The sequence below is a fragment of the Podarcis melisellensis genome (genome assembly GCF_964234715.1).
Source record: "Podarcis melisellensis genome assembly, chromosome: 15".
Classification (NCBI taxonomy): Eukaryota; Metazoa; Chordata; class Lepidosauria; order Squamata; family Lacertidae; genus Podarcis; species Podarcis melisellensis.
This window is the reverse complement of record NC_138532.1, coordinates 37385802-37410396: the sequence shown is the minus strand read 5'-3', so window position 1 is coordinate 37410396 and position 24595 is coordinate 37385802. Positions and strand designations below refer to the sequence as shown.

General features: G+C 43.8%; 1 protein-coding gene across 37 annotated transcripts in view; it reads right to left on the bottom strand.

Annotated features, from left to right (window-relative positions):
• The window catches only part of MSI2 (musashi RNA binding protein 2), a 446839-nt gene that overhangs the window by 49988 nt on the left and 372256 nt on the right, over window positions 1–24595 (bottom strand). For 21 of the 37 annotated variants that reach the window (XM_081890469.1, XM_081890477.1, XM_081890498.1 and 18 more), the window contains 2 exons: window positions 20000–20074; window positions 2647–2685 (listed from right to left, as the gene is read on the bottom strand). In XM_081890469.1, coding sequence (XP_081746595.1) covers window positions 2647–2685; window positions 20000–20074 — 114 coding nt within the window. Of the gene's footprint in view, window positions 1–2646; window positions 2686–11714; window positions 13388–19999; window positions 20075–24595 lie in introns of those variants that run through there. The other 16 variants (XM_081890497.1, XM_081890472.1, XM_081890502.1 and 13 more) reach the window with 2 other exon arrangements.

The following is a 24595-nucleotide window of genomic DNA, read 5'->3' as shown; positions in this document are numbered from 1 at the left end:
CCAATTTAAGTGCCAAGTCTGTGGCTTAGTTCGGATTGCCCTTTAGTGACCAATAGGCTTGAAGGGAATTAAGCAAAGTGGAATGTGATGTACTGAATTCACAGCCTAAGGCCTTTCATAGGTGCCACATGAAAAGAAACCAGAAGAGACAATGCTCAGGAAAGTGTTCTCAAAGTTCATCTAAAGGAAGATGCACAAGGATGAGGAAAGCACCAACAGTATCATTGATTTTATCCTTTTAAAAAGCACTTCCCCTCCCTTTGCAGAATATGTAGTCTTCAAAATACAAGTCTGTGGTTAGGTTCGTACAATACCTAGCTCAAAATATTGTAAAGCCAAGAATTCAACAACTGTCTTCAGGTTGAACAGAGAGAAATAAAGCAAAAGGAAATTTTGATAACCTTCCCCCCCCCCCCCAACATAGTTTCCAATCCCTTTGATCAGCCTGGAAAAAGAGTTAAGAGGCTCCCAGCTGTTCCTGTAAATAGAGACTCTCTTTCATGATTCCTTTAACTGGGCCAGGCTGAGGCTACGTTTGGAAAAGGCAAAAGCAGGAAATGTCTGGGGTGTAATATTATTATGAGCAATTTACTTTAAAAACTTGTATATTGATTTACAATCCTTGGGTGAACATGAAATACCACTGCTGGTTTCTTTCTCCCCCAGATCAGTAATCCACACAGCTCCAGAAGAGCTGTAAATTTTTGCGGATGTAATATTAAAACTGCCACTGCAAGAGTTATAACTAATAACTATGGCGTGTGATGCATGCACTCCCCACAGAAGTTACCCATGTAACACAAGGACTGTGGCTATGCTTTAACACACAGAACCCTTGCCTCTTCCACCCCAGCTATCATCTACAGAGATAGGTAGCTGTTCACACGGTACAGAAGGGAAACAAAGGTTAGGAAGGCATGAATTTGATCAAAACTCTCCAGAGAATTCATAGTTGAGCTACAATTCAAAATCTGATTTTCTTAGGTTTGACTACAAACATGCTGCTGGAAGAGCTTCACTATGGAGTGGTACAGAAATGTAAATAAACAAATGAAATCCTCCTCATTGGATCATGGTGTCTCTAAAGCACGACTAGGTGTACTCCAGATGTTTTGGACTACAAATCCCATGAGCCTGTGCCAACACGGCTGTGTTCGCTGGGGCTGATGGGCACCAGGAGGGGGGAAGTTAAACTAGAGAGTTAGCGGATGCCTGCAAGGTCTGCATTTTGGCAATCAATGAATACTCAAGCCTGAACCCAGTCAAAAATAGCTTTCGGAGGGCGAGCCAGTTCTTTATCCAGCCCCTGGGCTGAAAAGGGTTTTCCCACCCCAGGTTTAGGGTTTTAAAGTTCAAAGCCAGCACCTTCCACTGAGCCAAGAAGCCAACTAGAAGTTAATGAACTTGTTTCAAAACTGGCATAATGCAATCTCTGGGGGCCTTCCCCAGTCAGCATGGGGAGCTAAATACTGAACTAGTTTAGAGATTTGATAAGTCTTCAAGGGCAGCCCCACACTGAGCATGCTGCAACTCCAATCTGGATGTCACCAAAGCATGAATTACCATGGCTCTAGGTCAATCCTCTCTGGGAAAGAGTTCAATATTGGTCAAAGTCACTACTGGGGCATCTGACACTGAGTCAGACCATTGCGTCCATCCAAGTCACTATTTTTGACACTGACTGGCAGCAGCTCTCCAGGACTAGAGCGGGGTTTCTCCCAGTCTTCCCTGGAGATGCCGGGGTTTGAACCTGGGACCTTTTACACACAAAGCAGATATTCCTACCTGTGAGCTTATGATCATTTGTCAAAGAGCATTGCCAAACCCAAATCACACATAAGCTGGAAACCAGCCTTTAGGGCAGAGCTTTCCAAACTGTGCGTCGTGACACATTAGTGTGCCAGTTGTTTTGTATAGGCCTGTTGTGCGAACGCTCCCCATGCTCCTCCCAGGGCTGGAAAGGGCTTAGGTTAACCTCCAGTTTGCTAGTAAAACTGAATTACTATGTTGCAAAATGATGCATATCTAAAAAAGCATATCACCAACATGAAAAGTTTGGAAGCTCTGCTTTAGGGGAAGTACAACCCTGTACAATAAAGGTGCATATCTCCAGCATCGGCCCAGCTAACAATACATGTGTCTTTTCAAATTTTGCTCACACTCATCTAATTCACGGCTGACTTAAGGCCCCTATTTAGAATTCACACTGTCTTCCCAGGGTCAGATGAAAGGGAGAGTTAGAATTGGGTATGACTGATCTACAGATGACGCCGCACTCCAGACATTGCACGTCTGGATGATCTCATCCAGCCATTTCATGAAATGTTAAATACCATGAGTGACACGATGGAACTTCTTGTTGCGTTCTGCAGCTGTATGTCACAGATGCAGCCCATGGCAAATCTCACTTTGGTCACAACCCAAAAAAGGATGCTGTCAGCGCAAATCTTCCTAGTGCCCTGGTGAGTATTTGTTCCATTTCCCATTGAAACAAAAGTACACAAAGCCAGGAATGTTTTACAGAGATTATTAAAAGCACAACAGAGATGTCCATCGTTGTATCAAGAGAGACAGAATTCTACTAAAAAGTTCGGGGGTGGGGGAGGAAGAGGTGGTTTAAAAAACTTTTAAGTGTAATGAACTTGCCTGGGTAACTGGGTTTGATTGAAGATCCCACGGTAAGCACTAAAAATCCATAGAATCAAATATAGGCATTACTGGGCAGCACAGCAAGCTATAAACTAATTTAAGAAAAATTGCACGACCTCAAAATTTAATCCATTTCCCCCTCTCTTTCTCTCTCCAAAGAAATAGTTTAACCCTGTGCTTTAAAATGGCAAATAGAGGTATACAAACAGGGCAGGCTCTCCTGGGTGCTTCTGATGGATTAATCCTATTAACATTTTTAACATCTGCCCAAGAGTGCTTTATTTTGACAGCCACGTTAAGTGTTTCCCTTTGTCTTTAAACGCTGCTCTAGATCAAGCTTATTAAAATATATTTCACCGGGTCAGGAAATTAGTGCATTTTGGGCTCAGTAGTGGCACGCATAATGAGGTCATCATTAGAGAGCCTACTCTGGTATTCCAGGCACAGGGGCTGACAAGAACAGAGGCCTCAAAAGAAGGGAGCGTGCAAGCAAGAATCCCCTGGGGTCTGGTTGGGTTGGGGGGTTTTCTTCCCAGCCTCCACATCCTTTTCTCTTACCCTCTCACCCTCTCACTAGTAGATGGCCCATGGGGACTGAAAAGCAGTTGCCCAGGTTTTCCAGATTTGAAGGAGTAAACAATTGGGAAGCATGTGGAGGTTCAGACTATGAAGAACTGTAGCCAAAAACGTGAAAATTCCTAACGGGTGGGGAAATCAATGCACAACAGCCCGAGCATAAATAGTACAGGTAGCCTAAATATTATTTAACATTGTTTTGTGGTGAACAGCTGGATAAAAAAGTTATCTGCTGCTGCCATTAACATTACTAGCCCACTGGCTCGCAGTTGCCTATGTCAGATATTTGCAGCCTAAAACCACCACCACCACACATTTTGGGCCATTTCCCTGACCAGCTTTTCATGGTTCCCCATAAGAGGTTGCCAATTAGCAAAGGGTCACTGCCACTTTGCTGATAGATTTTGCCCAACTTGCAATGCTCACCAGGCAACAGCAAACACTCGGAGGTACCAAGATGCCTTGGAAGCAAAACAGGCTGGGCATGCGATTCATTTGACCCCAGTCCTCCAGCGGGACAACCCTCTTTCCACTCGCCATGCACCTGTGCTTCCATTTGTGCTGCTTGGCTTCTGTGAATCATAGTTCATGGAAAGTCTCCCAGCAGCTGCACCTCTGGGTTCCTCTAAGGGAACTGTGAGAAGAAATGAGGGGTGGACTTCCTGGCCCCGTTTGGAGTGGGCCAGATTAAAAAACAGAAATTTAGAAATAAATTCCAAAAATGTATATAAATGCATCCCTTTAAAATTCTGAGTCTGCTTCAGATTCAAAGGAGCCACACACCTGCTAATAGCCTCTACACCAGGCTTCCTCAAGCTCGCCCCTCCAGATGTTTTGAGACTACAATTCCCATCATCCCTGACAACTGGTCCTGCTAGCTAGAGATCATGGGAGTTGTAGGCCAAAAACACCTGGAGGGGCGAGTTTGAGGAAGCCTTCTCTACACTTTTGGGATGATAGCTGCAGCCCTTCCTTGTCTGGGCAACATTATGAAAGGGGGTACGAAGGAGGCAGCAAGGGCTTACGGGGAAAGGGACAAGATTTCCCAGTGCCTGGCATGCAGCCATTGGCAACATCCCACTTGCTAGAAGGAAATCCCTCCCTTCATTCCATCACACCTGGAGCATCGAGGAAGAAAAGTGGGTGAATGGGTTAGGAAAGAAGAACTTGAAATTCTTCCCTGGCACAGATTTTTAACCAAACTGAAGATGAACTTTCAGGACTCAGATTGCTGGCCTCCTAATACTGAAGTTCCAAGCCAGGTAATACTAAATCTGGTGACAGTGCAAATTTCTAGATGTCGCTTGTAGGACATTTCCTGATTTGATCTGCAGAAGACCCTCAGGATCAGACCCTGAGTGGATAGAGAGATGATGTGAAGCTGCTGCAAAGGAGAGAAGGCCCACATCTCCCCATCTCTCTTCCCAATCACTGAGACTGTCAATGAGAAGTGGGGCAAGAGGGGAAACCGGCCACAATGAATTCATGTTCCACATTTTGTGGTCATAGACATACAGTTCTGGCCAAAGAGAACTGTAAGAGCCAGCCTATGACACACAACCAGCAACAAATGCTTGATGCTAACTAGGCTGATTTAGGGCCCAGAACAGCCAGGCGTCTAAGATCAAAGCCTGCCACACAACAGTTTGATTTAGTGCAGAGATTTACTACCACCTTTTATTCCATGATAACCCTTTATATTATGAGCTTTTAATGATGTTGCATTTACAGCTACGGGAAATTTCCTATCAAGCTGCCAGGCAGCTATAAAAGGCTTAAGCAGAAAATGCTTGTAAAACCTCTTATTACCACCAATCCTGGGCATTTAGGGAAAACTTAACAAGCACTTACATGGGTAGTTGAAGAACAGCACAGAAAACTAATCAGAACCAATAAGGAGGAGGATTTTCAAAATTGCTCAGGGTTGTGCAAATCTCATTTGAAATCACTCATTAGTTTCTCTACTGCTACAAGTAAAGCACTCTTTAACCAAATCCTGACTAGATGGAGCGCCCACTCAGTGGATGACGCTGAATCCTGCCCCTTTAGCCCCACCAGCTGCATTTCCATTTACCTGAATATTTGTGATGTTCCTTCCCACCCCAGTCTTCAAGGGCACAGAAAAATTAAACTGGCAGCTTCACTGAAGCACCAACATAGCTGCCCCTGCCTAAAAAGTCCATGGCACCTGCAGCTCCAGCTTCCCTGTCTTCACACCAAATCCCTCCCACTTTGTGGCTTGGTTCAGCAACCTTCCACATGACAGAACCGCAGCGGGGCTCCTCAGGGTCCAGGCAGGCTGCCCTATTGGTGGGTTTTTGTTCCCCCCTTGTGGTGACCGTGAGACCGTTTGAATGTCCGTCTCTGCAGAAACAGACATTCAACAGTTAACAGCCATGTTAACAGACATGGCTGTTAACTCCTCAGGAATCTTTACCTGGAAACTGGAGCTCCTGAGGGGGTTACTTCAAGTCTCACACTATGAGGCTTTTGGGTAGCTGCAGTCTCTCCTCAGCCTTGGCACCACGAGGCTTAAAGTCAAGAACCCCTGGTGGCTGGGTTAGTGGGAGTGAGGGGCTCCTCCCTTGGGAAAGAACCTAGTGGTGAGTCTTGGGTTTCTCAGCCCAACCTTTCCTCTTCCACCCATAGTCCCCCCCCCAGCTTAGGGCCATTTAAGTCTGCTTCATGTACCTGCCCTTCATTGGGCTCATGTGCGCCAGCTGTGCTCCCATCTGCCCACCAGGCTAGTATGTGAGAGAGACCCTTACCGTCTGCTGTTGAATCTGTCACTGGTACCTCAGGACTGTTACTGATGAGTCCAGCTGAACAATGGGAGCAGCAGAGACAATTACAGTGGCCTTAAGGGAGCAATCGGCACTGAAGATGCTAAGGGAGGGGATCAAGTCCTGGAAGTTTTGGTTGTGTTTTTTTTTTTTTTGCTTTTAAACTTAAAGCTAAAAACTCTGAAAGGGGACCTGGAACATCCCTGAGTGGGTGAGAGGTCCCAACTTCCCCCTCTTCCCAGTGAGATGACTACCCGTGAGATTTTAGTAGGGCAACCAAACTTCTTCCCAACCATTTCAACAGCTCAGCATTTAATAATGTTGCTGTCACGCCTTGGAAGTAACTGGTTAAACATCTGTTCAACCTGGTATACAATACTCTAAGTCAAAATACCAGCAAATGTGACTGGGCTAATCCAGGGCATTTCAGGACAGCCTGAAACCAGTCATGTGACAACATAAAATCCTCCCCTTGTCACGGCAGGGTGAAGGAGGGAGTGGGAAACATTCAAATGTGTGTATTTTTAAGTGTTTTAATTTTTATTCATGAATGACCAGCTGAGTGGGGAAGCCTTATCGTTACAAGGCTCAGGAGAGACAGACTTTTCCCAATGCTATGCTTGTGGAGGATGCTGCCTATGGACTGAAAAAGGGCTGGGGAAGATCTTCTATCTGAAACCTGAGCTGCTGCCGGTCAGTGTAGGCAATACTGAGCTGGATGGACCAATGATCTGACTTGCTAGAAGATAGCTTCCTGAATTCCTATAATGCCCACACTGCATGGAGACAGGAAGATGAAGACTAGCCTAATCTATCCTGCATAACAGATGTGGATTGGTAGTTCTCCGGTCCAGGAATTAAATAGATTGTATGTTCTGGATAGAGTTGTACCTGCCTTGAAAGAACAGATTTGTAGTCTAGAGGTGCTCCTGGAGCCAACTCTTTTAACTGGAAGCCTGAGTGACCTTTGTGCAAGGAGTGCCTACTATTAGCTTTGGCTGTTCCTGGATGGTAATCCCCACTCTACTAGCCTCCTGACTGGAGGACTGTAATGTGCTCTATGTAAGGCTACCCTTCAAGATTGTCCAGAAGCTGCTAACTAGTCCAGAAAGCAGCTGTAAGACTGCTGACTACTACCAATAGGCAGGACCATAGAATGTAAGTCCTGAAGAACCTGCACTACTTGTCTATATGCTTCTGATCCCAATTCAGAGACTTGGAAGGAACCCCAAGGGTCGTCCAAACCCCTGCAATCACAGCTAAAGAATTCCTGACAGATAGCCATCCATTCTCTGCTTAAAAACCTCCAAGGAAGCTGAGTCCTTCGTAGGTAGTCCATTCTACTGCTGAACAGGTCTTAACATCAGAAAGTTCTTCCTAGTGTTTAGCCAGAATCTCCTTTGTTGTAATTTGAACCCATTGCATCAGGTCCTACCCTCTGGAGTAGCTTGCTCCATCGTTCACATGACAACCCTTAAAAGATCTAAAGGCGGCTATCATATCCCCTCTCAGTCTTTTCTTCTCTAAACTAATTCAACAGGTTAACCTTGCCATATAATAAAGCCTTTTACCTTAAAACCCAAATTCCTGAAGGATCACCTTTCTGTCAACCTGCTCATGCACCGAGATCAGATTGAGAGGTTCTTCTCGTGGTTCCACCATAAGGGGAAGTGCATGGCATGTTGGCACAAGAAATACCATTTAGAGAGGATTCTGGTATTGAGCCTACTTGAGTTTCGGTGCCTGTTAAAGAGGAATCTTTTTTTTATCCAGGCTTTTGGAGGAGGTTAGGCAATGTGGCCAGCTGCTATTTGTGTGCTCACCTGCTACACTAGTATTGTATGCTGTACTAAGGATGGCTTGAGTGGCTGTTTTAAGTTTATACTGTTTGATGTTCTGCTGTAACCTGTCCTGGTACAATGAAGGGAAGGCTTACAAATTTAAATAAAGAGAAATGGCAGCAGCTGGTCCCTCCCTCCTCCTGCCATCATGGTTTGCAAACAACATCTTGAATGCCCACCATGTTCTGTTTTCACAAATTTGTGCCAAAGAGAAACAAAAGTTTTAGAACTGATTAAAGAACAGGAGGCGGGTAGAAGTGTGTGTGTGTGTGTGTGTGTGTGCATGTTTATGGAGGGCATCCAGGCTGTGCCATATCATTTCACACTGATGAAAATTAAAATGGAAGGGCCTGGCGAATGATAATTAAACTCACTCTGGCTGATTTAATATGCACTTTGGAAGGGGGGGATGTTTTATGCCATGCAGATGTTGCCGGCACCTTTTGGGTAAACAAAGTGGGTATGGAGCTGGAAGGATTAGGTCACAATTTGAAGAGCTAAGCATGAGCTGGGGGGAAGGGGGGGGAGGAACAGATCAAGTGCTGCAGAACCAAAGCAGACTGCCATTGTTTGCTAGCCAGAGGAAAGGCTGCAGATCACAATAAGGTCAGAATCCCCAGGGAAGTTGCCCTTTGCAAGCCAGCCCAACTGAAATCAACATGGATGGTTGTGCTCTTTGTGCTACTGCCACAAATTTCAGTGATGCTTGTGCAGGAGACCTTTGTCCCGGGTGTGTAGGACTCAGACATCTTTTCCTAAGGGAGAGCTTCTGCTGTGTGGAAAGCACATCACCCCAATGGTCCAGATGCAGAATTCTGTCCCTGGGAAAACGTATAGCTGGGAGATTTAAAAGCAAACGAAGAGCCCTGCTGGATCAGATCACCAAACCCAGATGCTTCTGGGAAGCCCACTAACATGCTGTCTGTGCCACTAAACATTTCCCTTTTTGTGCCATTAAACATGAAGGAGCCATGAAGCTCTGAATCTGAGTAGACACATATAGACTACTAATTCATATACTGGTCAAATTTCTCTTTTAAAACTATCTAAGCTAGTGGGCGATGTCCTGTCTTGCATCAGTGAATTCCCTAAGGGAATGATGCCCTGTGTGAAGAAAGTCTCCCTTGTGTCTGTCCTGACCCTACTGCCAGTTAGTTCCATTTGATGACCTCCTGTTCTAGTATTAATAAGACAAGGAGAATGTGATGCTTATACCAGAAAGGTCAGAAACACTGTCCAGCAGATACCTATGCAATAACATTTTATCTACCATTCAAAGTAAAAATAAATACTGCATGTAGTCCTGGTTGCCCCATCTCAAAGGGATATACCACAGCTGGCAAAGGCCAACCAAAACAATCAAGTGGGTACAATCCAGATGTTCTTGGACTACAGTTTCCATCAGCCCCTATCATGTTCAGCCATGATGGGTCTTGTAGGCCTGTAACATCTGGAGAGTGCTAGGTTGGGGAAGAGTGGGCTAAAGCATTTGAGGACTTTAGCTTAGAAAAAAAGGACTAAGGATGCATCTGAAGACTGATCTTAATACAATTATCAATGACAAGTTGAATTGTTTTCCTTTTTCATTCCCTTGTTACATTGTTAACTTACAATTTTTTTTATTCCACCTGTGATCTTTTTTTAAAGCAAAATGTAAAGGCCAAACTCTCCCATGCCCAAGTGCTGGAGCATAGGTGTGGCTCTTTAAAACAAAAACAAGAATATCTACTCCCCCTCCCCCCCACTCCAAAAAGCATTCCAAGGGGATGGAAATTTGGGCCACAGTCATCACCAATGTTATTAAAGCACTAAAATGTATTACTTTTTTTCATTATCTGGAAAGTCTCCTGCTTTCCCAAAGTTCAACATAAAAACAGAAGCAAGGTCACTGTTTTGCCCAAGCTATGACCTTTAAAAGAAATGCGTGTTCAAGGTGGTTTTTGTCTTGTGAATTTTAATTATTCTTCATCTGTGCGATGGATGCGTTTTTCAGTCCGTTTGTGCTGCCATTTCATTTTGCTTGCATGGAATCCAGGGAAACCCAGTGAAAATACACACATTTTACCTGTTTGGCCATATACCTGTCTGCATGGTGGGGGAACGTGACACAAACTGAAAGCAGTGGCAGACTGTATGCACAAATCCAGTTGATCCTTTCCATTTTTGCAAAGTGCATTTAAACTCAGATTAAAGCCGTGTTTCTAAAACAAGTCAAACTAACTGGTTGAGTTAAAAATACTTTCCACCACCCTGGTATAGACTTAAAATTCCCTTTTCAATTTTTTTATTTGCGGAATAAAATGACGGTGGTGCCACTGATGTGACCCAGCTAAGGTGGGGTGTCATTCAATTGTGGGGTTTGAGCTGTACACCAATACAACAAAGAATGCTCTCTGTCATGGACCATAATGATTCAGTAAGTAAGTACCGGTAAGTAAGTAATAGATGAAAGTCTCATCAGAACTGCAGTCTGACACATTTCACAAATTTTGATGAAACCTGAAACTTTCAGAATTAAATAAGTTTTTGGGGTCCTACCCAGGGTTGAACACAGCTAAGTCAGGATGTAAAAACTCCACTTGATCACCCTCTTCATTTACTCATTTTATGTGCGCGCACATTCATGCATGGACACCCCAACACTGCAGACAGGTCTAGCTTGGCCAAACCAGGGCAGATTTCATGAGCTGAGAAAAACTAGCGCCTAAATAATTTTATGGTCAGAGCCCTGCGAAATTAGGCATGACGTGAAGGAAGGCCTCAGCAATGTTGTATTCTTATTCTTGCATGTGATTTGCGTTAATGTGATTTGCGTGTCATTCTTTTTTAGAGAGACAGGTGGCAAACTGCAGTGGATGGATAAATTGCATTTATTTTACAGTAGAGTGCTACTCACTCCCATGTGTTAAAAAACAAACAACCCCAACAACTCATCAAAAAACACTTTTCAAATACCTTCCAGAACATATCTGGAAACCAAGAGCTTGTCCACGATTGATCTGAGCTTCCTTCTGAATATTTCATTGTTTATGAATTCAGTGGGCTTTTTGTCATCCCAGTCTCTAAAACAGGGGTGGTTAACCCATGGCCTGCAGGACGTATCCAGCCCAAAAGAGGTTCTTTGGTGCCCCTTAGACCTCCTTTCCCCAGATAGTCCTTTTTCACTAACTGCTCCATAGATCCCCTGCTGTGATTCTGTGATGCAAAAGCTTCATTGTGGCTCTCCAAGGACCCAGACCACCAATTTGTTCGTTGAAATGTTACCATTATCTTTTAAAAATAAAATAAAAACTACTTTATACTTCCAGTCCCCTGCTGTGATGCCAAAAGGTTTTGTGACACTGCCCCCCAACCAACTGACCTTAATAACAAAATGACACAAAAACTTTTGACCACCCCCACTTTGACGTGTGTCTCTTAGTATGGGTTTACTATGAGTCAATGTGGCCCATTTTCAGACTGAAAAAGTTAGCTGCTGTTGATCTAAAATATTCTTGTGCCCATGAAGCCTATTTTTGTTTAACATGGACAGCTAGGATACTCAGAGGTCAGCATGGCCCATTCTTTGTGCTGTCATAACAAAAAGATACAACCCACCAGTAACCATTGCTTTTATACTTTCATTTAAATATACTGAACTAAAATGCAACATTTAATCTGCAGCAAAACTTTGACGCATGTTGAAAAGAGATGCCATGCTTTTTACTAACTTATGTATTTTTTCATTACATTGTTATTGGTACTGGTTATTTGGTACAACCGAATTGAAAGTGCAAGCTAAGAGAGCAAAAACACAGCTTGTCTATTGTAACAATTTATTATCACTTTTTCTACCTTTTCTACAAGGATTTTTTTTTACCAAAAAAGAAAAGCAAAGAAAAGCACAGATGAACTACTTACAAAAGAAACCAAAGGAATTAAGAAAAAAAAAATCATACAACAGTTAAATGTCTGCAAAATCATGCATTCTAGGACAAGATCACAAATGCAAAGCAAATAATAGCAAAAAACCCTCCCCCGCAAAATAATAATTAAAAAAGCCATACAGGTTTCAAAAGCCATAGCTTGCAAAAAGGATAAAAAAGAGGAAAACTAAACAGTTATTACATCAAGCACCATTATTAAATGAACAGCACAACTCCGATTGCAGTGACTTTGACATTTTAAACAAGTGAATTAAACATATATTTAAAATGCATCTCAGTCCTACTGTAAGCATGCAGCCAATTTCTCACAAACTTAGGAAATAAGTAGAAGGGCCTGTTTTCTTTGTTGCATTATCAATACAGGAGGGTGCCCAGACTTGTCATACAGCTGGAAAGCCAATTTCCATGGAAGTCTCAAAGCTACAGAGCACTGACAGTGAGGCCCAGCTGTCTGAACTGCAGGCAGTGGCTCACAAAACAGAATGCTACTTCGGTCTCTGCACACAGAGAGCTAGCATGTCAGGAGGAAGGCTAGGTTGGAACTGAGACCTCCAGGTTTCTATGTGCAGGGAATGTCCCTGCGCAAAGGATTCTATCACGGCAGCCCCAACCTAATGTCTGAAGGTGGTAAGCCCCTTGCACAGATGGACCACCCACCTCAAGGACCAACCAGGCCTCATCCCAACAACTCTGATTAGTCTGCCAAATTGGCTGCCAGCAGTTCACTCAATTAAGCCTGGGAAGGGCTGGGCTGCTGCTAACCAGGAAACGTGTCATGATGATACCACAACATGACCTGGCATCAGGGATTCTGCTTTCGGCAGCAACTCGGTGTCAGTCGTACAATGAACACCAAGGTCCATGAGTTGATTGGCAAGGCAGCTTCACATTTAAGAGGGAGCACAACTGAGTTCTCTAAGCAGAGCTCTTGGTCAGTTACTTGAACCAGTGTTTATGGCTTTTGTGGTGGTGTGGAGAAGGCCACAGCATAATGGCTACTGAAAGATCCATTCCAAACCAAAAGTGACCTCCACCAACCAGATTAATTTTAATCAGATTCACCCTCCTCATTTGTCCAATAGCTGTAGCAACCACCATTCTGAACGCCAACAAGGGATAGCTGCTGTTGCGTCTCAGAGCTGATGTATAGCAATAAATGCCAGCCAAAATCTCCTTCCGGACTTTTTAAGGTGGGTCAAACAGCACATCTCAGTGAAAACAAGAGAATTGTCCCTAAAAGTTTGTGAGAAATTGTAATGCCTTCACCCGCAGCCAACCCTGATGTGAGTTACATTCCATGTGGGTATTAAAAAAAACAAACTCATACAAAGCAGGGGGTGGGGGAACAAAAAGAAGGGAAAATCAAAAAACAGGAAAAAGATATGGAGATTTTCTTTTTTAAAAAATATAGTCCAGTCAGCCAAAGGAGTCAGTAAGAGCAGCATATTTTTTTCCAGTGGATACTGATATTAATGTACAGACCACCCAGGCTTTCTCTCTCTCACTCTCTCTCACTCTCTCTCATTAGCACTGCAGTAAACCCCGATTAATTTGTTATGCATCTTTAAGAACTAGTTGATAAAAATTATGTCTTGTGAAATCGGCAAATAGTCTGCAAAGTGAAATAAGAACAGAAATTAATAGATTAAACTGTAAAGATAAGTCCGAGAACTTTTTTTTAAAAGGGGAGACAGGATAGCGAGCAATTTCAATTGGTTTCAAAAAGCACAATGGGGGCTAAGGAAAGCTAGAAGTGCAGCCTGATCCCATCCATGTCTATTCAGAAGAAGGTCCCATTGAGTACAATGGGGCTTGCTCCCAAGTTGCGAGGATTGCGTCCTTAGTTGTCAAAGTGTGTGGCATTCCTTCCACCTTCCCAGAAGGTGACAGACACCATTTCTTCCCATGAATTATTGAGCAAATGACAAGCTTTATATATTATATACTAAACGTGTATACCACTTTCTGACATGTTTTTTTTTACAAAGCAGTTCACAATTCAAGCAATAAAACCACAACATAAAATAGCAATGAAATAAAATAAAAACAGGCAAGGTGACACATTATAGAAAGGAGAGTCAAAACAAGCAAGGCTTAGGACTGCAGCATGAATAGTCACCTTAAAAAGGGAGAATGGTTTTCCCCCCCATGCCTCCTAAAGGCACAGAGAAGGAAGAAAGAGGGAAAGAGAGAGAGATGGAGAGGCAGACAGGTGATGTTCCACCATTTGGAGTTCATGGATTTGGGAGCCACTTCTCTTAATTTCTCAGGAGGAAGGGTATTTGCAAGAGGCCCTGCTCCTCTGATCTTGATACCCTGGGAGAGGGTTGTATCGGGGGTAAGCATTCTTTCAAGTGACCAGGGCAATACCTAGACCAAGTAGGGCTTAAACATCAACGGCAATGTCTTCAGCTGTGCCAAGAAAACAACTCATAGTCACAGTGCAAATGTAACACGGCCCCAGGAGACACTCTGTGTCAAGAGTCCAGCCAATGCCGCTGTGGACCACTTGTAAGTCAACTTCATGCAAAGGAAATTAGAGGAGCTTTGCCAAGAGGCTATCAAGGAGAATTATGAAGACACCGCCACACGTAAAGCTTGAAAAAGAAATTCTGGCCACATAGCCAGAAGCAACACCCAAGAAGCAACCAGAAACACCCCCTCAAAGCTGTGGATCTACTCCTTCTATGGAATGGCTACTCATTAAGGTGCAGACTGACCAGTTGCCTACTCCCAGATGGTGATCCACCTATTGCCAATAATCATTTGTTGCAGCCCTGACTCTGTAGACCTCTGCTCAAGAATGCCACAATTGCAAGGATTTGAGGAAAAGGGAAAGGGCAGCTGGGATTACTCCAGATCCAAACATCACCTCTTTCCAGTGGTTTCATGCAGACGTTTAGTACCAGAGCAGACAGAACAGAGCCCTAAGGACAGGCCCAACAGATACCTCCACTTGAATAGCGCTAGAGTCTATCTCTCTCCCTGTTTCCTGAAACTAACGCAAAAGTTAGGTGTAGGACCCCTGCAAGGCAGCGTTCCCTATTCCCAATCTTGTCGGATATTCCAGAAGGACACTACAGTGAATGGTACCGACAGATACTGAAAAGTAGAGAATCAATAGTATCACACTTCCTCTGCTCCCCATGCAGTAAAGGGTGCTTACATGGCCAAGACTATTTTTGCCACAAAGCCAGGCCTGAAAACATTAAATGTGTCCAGATAATCTAAGAGCACTTGGAGATGACCAACCACATGATCACCTTCCCCAATAAATTAAATTAGAGGCACCTCACCAGAAACTGGTAAGCATTGGAGAGCACTTCTCCCTGTGAAGATGAGCCTATAAGCCTGACAGTTTCAGACAATACTTCACCGCAAACAGGTATCAAGCACTGAGGAAGATGAATTCAGAGTACAAGTGGTTATATCAACCGCCCCAAAGACCTTTTCCACATCCTCAGTCCTCAATAATGGAAACTCATCCAAGCAGTAAGAGGCAGCCAATGACTCCTGGGGTAGAGACTGTCACCCCTGAGAAGGCCAAGTTGACACAGATGCCAGAGATTTTATCCAAAAATTATTTTAAAAACATGCCACAGAGGCGACATCATAAAGAAAGCAAAATGGCTGCAGCTAAAACAAACAAACAACCTCCCCCCAAAAGAAACCCACGTTCCCCTCTACTCAAATAATGAAAACAAACACGCATAATGGAACAGGTGGATTGCGGCATTGTTTCACCTGACAAGAGTAAATATCACATTACCATGCAGTGTCAACTGGCATTTTATTTGCTTAAAAAGCAAGCAAACAAAAAGCAAATTTGAAAGAGAGCACTTAGTGGCGAGTCTGCTGGTATCAAAATATAAAAACCAACGGCAGTCCCGGGTTCTCTGCAATTGTAACTTAACAGCATAATATTTCAGTTTAATGCAAGGAAGAGACCTGGCAATGCCTCAGGGTAAGCGGACGTTTCTTAGTTTAGTTAAGACTTCAGAACCATACTATTTTTATAACATCAATGGGTCTACTCTTGAGTAAAACTTTTTTTGGGAGAAAATCCATACTATATTTAGGTTCCATACTGTTAACAGGTGGCGCGGGTGGCACTGTGGTCTAAACCACAGAGCCTAGGGCTTGCCGATTGGAAGGTCGGCGGTTTGAATCCCCGCGACGGGGTGAGCTCCTGTTGCTCGGTTCCTGCTCCTGCCAAGCTAGCAGTTCGAAAGCACGTCAAAGTGCAAGTAGATAAATAGGTACCACTCTGGCGGGAAGGTAAACGGTGTTTCCGTGCGCTGCTCTGGTTCGCCAGAAGCGGCTTAGTCATGCTGGCCACATGACCCGGAAGCTGTCTGCAGACAAATGGCGGCTCCCTCGGCCAGTAAAGCGAGATGAGCGCCGCAACCCCAGAGTCGTCCGCAACTGGACCTAATGGTCAGGGGTCCCTTTACCTTTACCTTTACTGTTAACAGGAACTGACGAAGGGCCTGCACTGTAATGAATACTTCTGACACACAGTGAGAATGGTTAAAGAAAGCCGCATCCAATCAAACCCAACTTTATTGTATCCTAGCAGTTGCTGTTTCTGAATATCCCCAATTTACTTCCAAGGGACTTGGATGGCTCCAATCCTGCCTTATATCCTCTGGATATAAGGTTTAACAGTTGTGGGGGCCAGAAGCTTCCGTAATGTGCAGAGACCCATTTGGAGACAGCCAGTCAAAATGTGTGTTCACCAATGACTCCCCCACTCCTCCGTGCAGGCTGACATCATGCTGATTTGGGAAGGCACTCCAAGTCAATGGGAATGAGCCCCTGGCTTTCCCCTCAGCTCCAAGCCAGCAGCAGCTCACACCTGTTTGTCATGTATGCTGCTCATACATTTCATTTACACAGCATTTGCCCCCAGGTTAAATTAGCTCGTATCTTAAGGCTGACCCCAGAAGTAAAGCTAGAAGCAGATACCAGTTATCCTCTGATAGACACATAATACATCCAGTTAGCTACATGCAGGCATGACTAACCTATTTCTGCTCTGTATCCCTCTCACACGGGTTCAAGCTTAAGTCCATTCCATCCTGTTTCTGAATGAATCTGTGGTTTTTTTCTTAAACTGCACAACAATTCCCCTTATTTTTTAATGCATTTGTATTTTAATATGCACTGTGGTCCTTTTTTAAAGCTGACAGCTGCATCATCAAGTCTGAAAAAATGCAGAAACCAAAGGAAACAACTGTGTCCTGACTTGATGTATCAACCCAGGAAGTGTAATTCTTGTCTGTTTGCTGAAAAATGCGAACCAAGCTAGATCCTTGAGTATTCCCAGCTAAAGGGCCTGTTGCAACGAAGCCTGCATAACAGAAACACACACTTATTGTACCTCTGCTTACCCTGTCTTCAGTTCCTTTCCCTTCCTCTATTGACTCACTTGTGTCTATTTTAGATGGTAAACTCCTTGAGGGAAGGCACCTGTCACCTCAGCCTTTGTAAAATGCCAGGCACAACATTGCTGCTGGCATACAAACAACAATAATGATACCATTTCTTGGTGGCTGGCAAAAGATAGAGGAAATGGCAAGAATAAACAAAACCTAGAAGTCAGTGCTCAGAGTGGAGGAAAGGTGTGCAAGTGCCCTGCTGCCTCCCACCTAGTCCCAGGTCTGGGGACCACTGCCTGGATGCTGTGTCATTGAAACTGGCAGCATCCAACACATGAAAGCAGCTATGGTAAAGTCTTACTGACATCAACATCTCCCAGGGGAAATGGCGGGGATCTCAATTTTTGCCTTTTTTACTTACGCTCAGTAGGATGACAGACGTGGCCCAGCATAAACCAGACCACTCACCCCTTTTTAGTAGTAGTATTTCTGGCAATTGCTTAACCAAATATTTACTGATCTTGGCTGCAATAGTGTCAAGCTGCATGCACAGACCAAGCAAAGGATCAACCAGGTTAATTGCCACAAAATATGGAATCCCAACTGTCCATGGTAGGCTAGCAGGCCAAGCTACCATCAGTGAGAGCTTCAATTTCACAGTAAATGCTCCGCTGGGTCACATTCAGCAGCTGATGCTGACAGCCACCAAGTCTAGAGCAGAAATATTTGGGTTTCTTTATTGCAAGATGAAGAATCTGCACTTAAGTGATTTTTAAAAACACCTTTTATGCACCCACTGGTGTAAGAGTATGCAAGCTTTTAAAGATACACTGAACTTGTGGTCAGGCAGAATGAAAAGGTAATAGTTCTCAGTCAAGGCTAATGCAAAACATACCAACAAATCACAGTTGTTGTTTTAATGGAAACAGAACAAAATGGACAAGCTGACCATTAGGGCTTCTGAAAGCACCTTAACACCTCAGTTTCTAACCTAGTCTGTCCCACCACACAGCTATGACCAATGTTTCCTCTACCCTCAATTTTCACAAAACAAGGAGTCAATGTAATGTTCACTGACTTGTCCAAGATCACATAGGAACTTCCAAACGGGAGCAGAAGAGGATCCCCAACAACATGCAGCTGGTACCATAACTATCATTACAGCAAAATAAGGTTACTGTTTGTGGCACTTCAGAGTATTCAACTCAGTGGCAGAACAAATGCTTTGCCTTTGGAGAGATCCTTTGGGGGGGGTCTTTTTGCAGCTTGGAATCGCTTTTTGTTTTAACCACCCTTAACAACTGAGGGGGGGGGGGAGAGATGGGGTTAACCCCTTTCCTTCAGTGCCATTTCCCCCTCCGAAAATGATCCTATATCTGGCTGCTATTTGTCCTGTTTGGAGAAACTGATCTGATCATGGGTCTCCATAATTTAATCTTGCCAGGGCCTAAAAGTGTTTGTGCAAGACATGGAAATGAAGACAGAAATGGTGGAACATTTGGAAAATGTTGCAACAGTGAATGTGACAGGCCTCTGTCATTGGGAAAAATCTAAAATACTCTTAAGAGGCCTTGTTTTATAAGAATAAAAGTTGGTGGGAAGCTTTCCCAACTCTCTAGAATCCAGGAATGGTTAACCAAATAAACCTGGCAGTATAGATTATCCTGGGTAGTTTTTAAGGCTGTACTTGCTTCCTTGAAGTCTAAAATATTTCTACCATAAGACCTTGTTTTCTTTTGGTTTCTATAGATTTTTTTAAGAAATGAAGCTGCCTTTAAACTTGGTTTTCTTAATTAACCTTAGAAAGGCTGTTTCCCCATCATTCCCTTGTACGCAATTACAGAATGCAGGGCAAGGTGGCATAACCTCACACTTTGCGACACGCATTAATGAATTTAACATGCAGTGCAACAGTTTCCTTGCTGTGGTCTCCAGGTGGGCCTTTGCTATTAGCAAGCAGCAAGCTCCCCGGTCCGAAATTGGCTCCACACAGCCCTACTTATCCTGAGGTGGATAAGATGCCGGGGGGAGGGGGGCAGACACACTTTCTGGAATCTCCAGTTTAAGCTTGAAGCGTTGCTGGCATAAAAACAAAATCCAGGGCGTTTGGTTTCAGTGACTGCCTGTTGATAGTGGCAGAGATGAAATGCGAGGGGCTGCTCATTATCGGCAGGAGGGGATGTTTAAAAGCCAGCCAGCCTACCATTTCAAAACCTCAGGAGTTCTCAAAGTGACGACTGGAGGTATTAAACACGGACTCAACAGAGATTGCTAAAAGCAGCAGATCTGACAGCTGCACAAAATGGAAGAAGAGGGGAAGAGAAACAAACAAGAGGGAAGGTATTAGGTGGAGCCTCATCTCTGTGCAGAGTGCAAGAGAAAGACAGAGAGAGAGAGAGAGAGAGAGAGAGAGAGAGAGAGAGAGAGAGAGAGAGAGAGACTGAGACTCTTCTGCATAGCACTACAAACAAACTCAACTTTGGGGGGACAGGCGGGGAGAAAGACGTGCCTTACAAAAAGGGAAGTAAAATACCTAATTGTGTGCTGTTTCAAAGGAATTCTGTTTACAAATAACCAGTACCAATTAAAACCCAAAATGAAATCAGGTTCTCTCCCCCCCCCCCGCCATTTATTTTAGTAAACCAGAAAGAAAATGACACCTTGAGCACTACCAAAAGGTCCTCCATTTAGAGGCTTTGCTGCTGTTGTTGTCTCAGTTGAATTATGGACTTGCAGTGCAATCCTATGCATGCTTTGCTCATGAGTAAGTTCCCTAATAGGATGTGTTTGGAATTTTCTTTTCTTTTGCTCGATTAAATTATACATATTAAAATTTCACGTACCTGGGAACTGATAACTGTAACTGGGGGCAAATCCAGGGTATCCTCGGCCATAGGTCGCGACAAAATTTGGATAACCTTGAATGTAGAAGTGTTTGAGAGAGAGAGAGAGAGAGAAGAATAAGATTTAAATGTTGGATCTTAAGTTGCACAAATACCAACAGGTTATATATAACCAAGTTTTACTCAGAGGATAACAACTGAAATTAATGGGCCCAAGTTAGTCATGCCCATTGTTTTCAATGGGGCTACTCTGAGTAGGACTAGCACTGGATACAATCAAATTACACCAAAGACAGGTGAAGAATAATAGAATAATAGAATTGTAGAGTTGGAAGGGACCCCCAAGGACCATCTAGTCCAACCCCCTGCAATGTAGGAATCCATGACCGATGGCCATCCAACCTCTGCTTACAAACTTCCAGTGAAGGAGAGAAAACTGACTTTGTACAAAACATTACACGATTACCGTTCCTGTACAGAATTAATACCAAGTTAATGCTCAGCATTTCTATATGACGTCAGCGTACTCAAAGTGCTTCACACATAATATCTGAATAATCCTTACAACGATCTGTAAAGTAGGCCTGTTCTATATTATATTGCCCATTTTGTAGGTGGCAGAGGGAGGCTGATGCTTTGCCACTTTGCCTGCAGCTAATGTTTCCTCTACATCCTGAGTTGCACCCTCAAAAAAGAAACACCTGGATACTGGCATCATTTTCTTGGTCACCCCCCCCCCCCCGGTCTATCTCCATGTCTGAGGCTTGCTACTCATAATTAAAATGCACTCGAGTAGCTCAAGTCCAAGGACTGTGCCTACTTTTCTCAGCTGGGAAGAGTAAATGCCAAACGCTTAGGCTAAGCACATAACACAGGTTTGCTCTGACATTTGGAGAGCTTACAACAAATGTACTTTGCTTCAGAACTATTGACAGTTGGAGATTAAGGTACTAGTAATGCTTCATCCCGAGAGTGTGAAGGACAACTGTTAACGCAGCCAAGAGTCAGAGGCAGCAAGATCAAGGAGCTGGGAAGACCAAGAGATTTTAATTTGACCAGAAACTGAAATTCAACAAAGGGACCACAAGTTGCCTTCATGGAACACAGGCAGTTGCATCTGCAACATCGCAAAGTGTATCTCTGTAGCACACACTCTCTCTCTAAGAGTGAAATTAAACCATTACAAGAGAAACACAAGGCTCCCATATATCCCTCATGGTGCTAATAATGCAGGACCTGGGGACATTTAACAGAGAGAATTTGCAAGGTTCCTATACAGTGGTACCTCGGGTTAAGTACTTAATTTGTTCTGGAGGTCTTAACCTGAAACTGTTCTTAACCTGAAGCACCACTTTAGCTAATGGGGCCTCCCGCTGCCGCTGTGCCTCCGCCACCCGATTTCTGTTCTCATCCTGAAGCAAAGTTCTTAACCTGAGGTACTATTTCTGGGTTAGCGGTGTCTGTAGCCTGAAGCATCTGTAACCTGAAGTGTATGTAACCCAAGGTACCACTGTATATGTATCATGGTTCCCCTCTCTTGAGTAGTTATATTTTGGAGCCTGGTAAAGGGAAACAGCCTCAGATTTTTGATGGGGAGAACTGACAGGCACGGAAAGGGTTAAGATCCCCCTTTTCCTCCTACCCACCCATCTTTCTTTAGAAGCTGTCCTGGGCCTCACTTTTCTGCTCTGATGGCAGATGCCTGGCGTGCTCTAGCCCATGGGGTCACGAAGAGTCGGACATGACTAAACGACTAAACAAAAATAGTGATTAAATGAACGCACACTCAAAACTATCCTTCTGATGGGAGCTGGCCTTACTAGAGAGCTTTCCGATGCTCTGACCAGAGAGCCTGGTGGGTGTGCAATGGCAGTAGAGCCCACAAAAGCCTGCCACAATGAGGCAACCCGATGCCTGGTATAGAATGGCTTGCCCCTGGCACAGGCAAATTGGAAGAACCAAGGCCAGAACAATGAGTTGGGCAGCAGCAGCACTTTGATGGGTGGATGTTTTGGCCTCACAAGAACTTTAATTCCTTGTAGCACACTAGCATTTCTGTCATGCTCCGGCAGACAGTGTGGGAACTTCTGTCCTGGGATAACACACACACTTTTTAAAGATGAAAGTAGCCAACCTCTGTTCTTGAGAGCAGGGGTTTATTGCAAAAGTGCTTTCTGCGTTTTATCTGGGCAAATCTTTCCATTGGTTTTAACCGAGATCAAGCTCGTGGAGTGCCCTGTTACCAAATGTAAATTTTGTTCTTTTGCTGAGGTTTCATCCTTTCAATTGTGTTCATTTTTAAAGAGCTGTTGCACTGCAATGCAACATGCTCAATTATTTTGCCAACATAGCATGTCCCCTCCATTTCAGATGAGATTTAGACGTCCATGTTGTTTGCTATTAATCATCATTTAGAGGTGGAACATTAAACGCTTGGATGAATTTTGATTACTAATTATGACGGGATGGATCCGTGCACGCAAAGCAAAATAGCAATGGCCAAACAAGGCACTCTAGCTTTAGATGCACGTGAACACCCTGTTTGTCTCCTTAACATGCATTTCACAATGCAAATCCTGCCAGAAATTTACTGGATCGTTCAGAGGTAAGTTTTGCAAAGCGTCTCTTTGAATAACAATATTGATAAAATGCATTTCTGACCAAGGCACCAGCATCCACCAGGACAAAAAAACTCATAGTAAAGTGCTGTTTTGAAACCAGATACTATTTTACTCCTTAATGAGGGCTCACTTCAGGGTCAATGGAGTAATGAGTTTGTCACACTGAATTTGAGGCGCTCGGTTCTAAAAATTAATGGCTGGACCACATAACAATATAGTCACTCCCTATGGTTTCCCCAGTAGTGATGTATGGAAGTGAGAGCCGGATCATAAAGAAGGCTGAATTGATGCTTTTGAATTATGGTGCTGGAGGAGACTCTTGAGAGTCCCATGGACTGCAAGAAGAACAAACCTATCATTCTTAAGGAAATCAGCCCTGAGTGCTCACTGGAAGGACAGATCCTGAAGCTGAGGCTCCAATACTCTGGCGACCTCATGAGAGGAGAAGACTCCCTGGAAAAGACCCTGATGTTGGGAAAGATGGAGGGCACAAGGAGAATGGGGCCAACAGAGGACGAGATGGTTGGGCAGTGTTCTCTAAGCTACTACATGGGTTTGACCAAACTGCAGGAGCCAGTAGAAGACAGGAGTGCCTGGTGTGCTCTGGTCCATGGGGTCACAAAGAGTCGGACACGACTAAACGACTAAACAACAAGAAGTAAAGGGGTGGGACATACAAGCACTGTTCCCAGGACAGTTCATGGGCAGATTCACATATTTAATTTTCCAAGCACCAAACTACTCCTGTGGGTGATCCCTATGAAAATATATTGTGCAAATATGGAATCCATATCTACAGCATATGCTCCAACTATTATTGTTTACCTGGCTTATTTTCTGGTTTTGTTTGTTTGGACCTGTCTCTGGCAAATGTCCCTCTTTTTGCCTTTCGGGAATACTGTGTCAAATGTAATTAATGTGTGTTCTTAGAGTTGTTATTATCTAGGGTTCAGCTTCCACCCCAAGTTCTCAGAGTTATGAAGCTACATCTTGTCTGTAAAGCACATGCATGTAGATGCAGACAAATGAACATTACGGTGCTACAGAGGACACAGCCTGTCATTGTGCATGCCTTGATAAATAACTGTAGGATAATTATATTCTAACCCCCACAAAACATGGGAAGCTGCCTTATACTGAAGTCAGACCACTGGTCCATCTAGTTCAGCTGAGAGCCAGTGTGGTGTAGTGGTTAAGAGCGGTAGACTCCTAATCTGGGGAACCAGGTTCGCTTCTCCGCTCCTCCACATGCAGCTGCTGGGTGACCTTGGTCCAGTTACACTTCTTTGAAGTCTCTCAGCCTCACTCACCTCACAGAGTGTTTGTTGTGGGGGAGGAAGGGAAAGGAGAATGTTAGCCACTTTGAGACTCCTTAGGGTAGTGATAAAGCGGGATATCAAATCCAAACACCTCTTCTTCTTCTTCTTCTTCTTCTTCTTCTTCTTCTTCTTCTTCTTCTTCTTCTTCTTCTTCTTCTGTATTGTCTACACTGACTGGCAGCAACTTTCCAGGATATGAGGCAGGGGGGAGAACCATTGACAAGCTCTACCATTGACAAACCTTTCGCTAACAATTAGCCTTTGAGCTTTTAAAAGAGTGCAGGCAAATAATTGTAAAGCAAATAAGAGCAGTCAGAGTAGTGCTGTAATACGATGGTGAGAAGATGGTTTGGGCATATTTTCCGAAGTGAAATATTGGAGAATAAGGTATTGCTCCTCTTCCATTCAACTCTCCAGAGCTGGATCTTGTGTGAAGGTTGGCATGAAGAGACATTTTTAAGGTACATTTTCCTCATCATTTCTGAGTATGTTTGCAGAATGACTTTTCCAGCATACAGTTGTCAAACTGGCCTTACAAAGGGTTAGTAATGTGTGCAGGCCATGGCTCAGCACGACTCCCGAGTCCTCCAATCCACTTTTACAGGGTTTTCAACAAATGCTGAGCCAGTTAGGAATATGTGATGTGCACAAATACT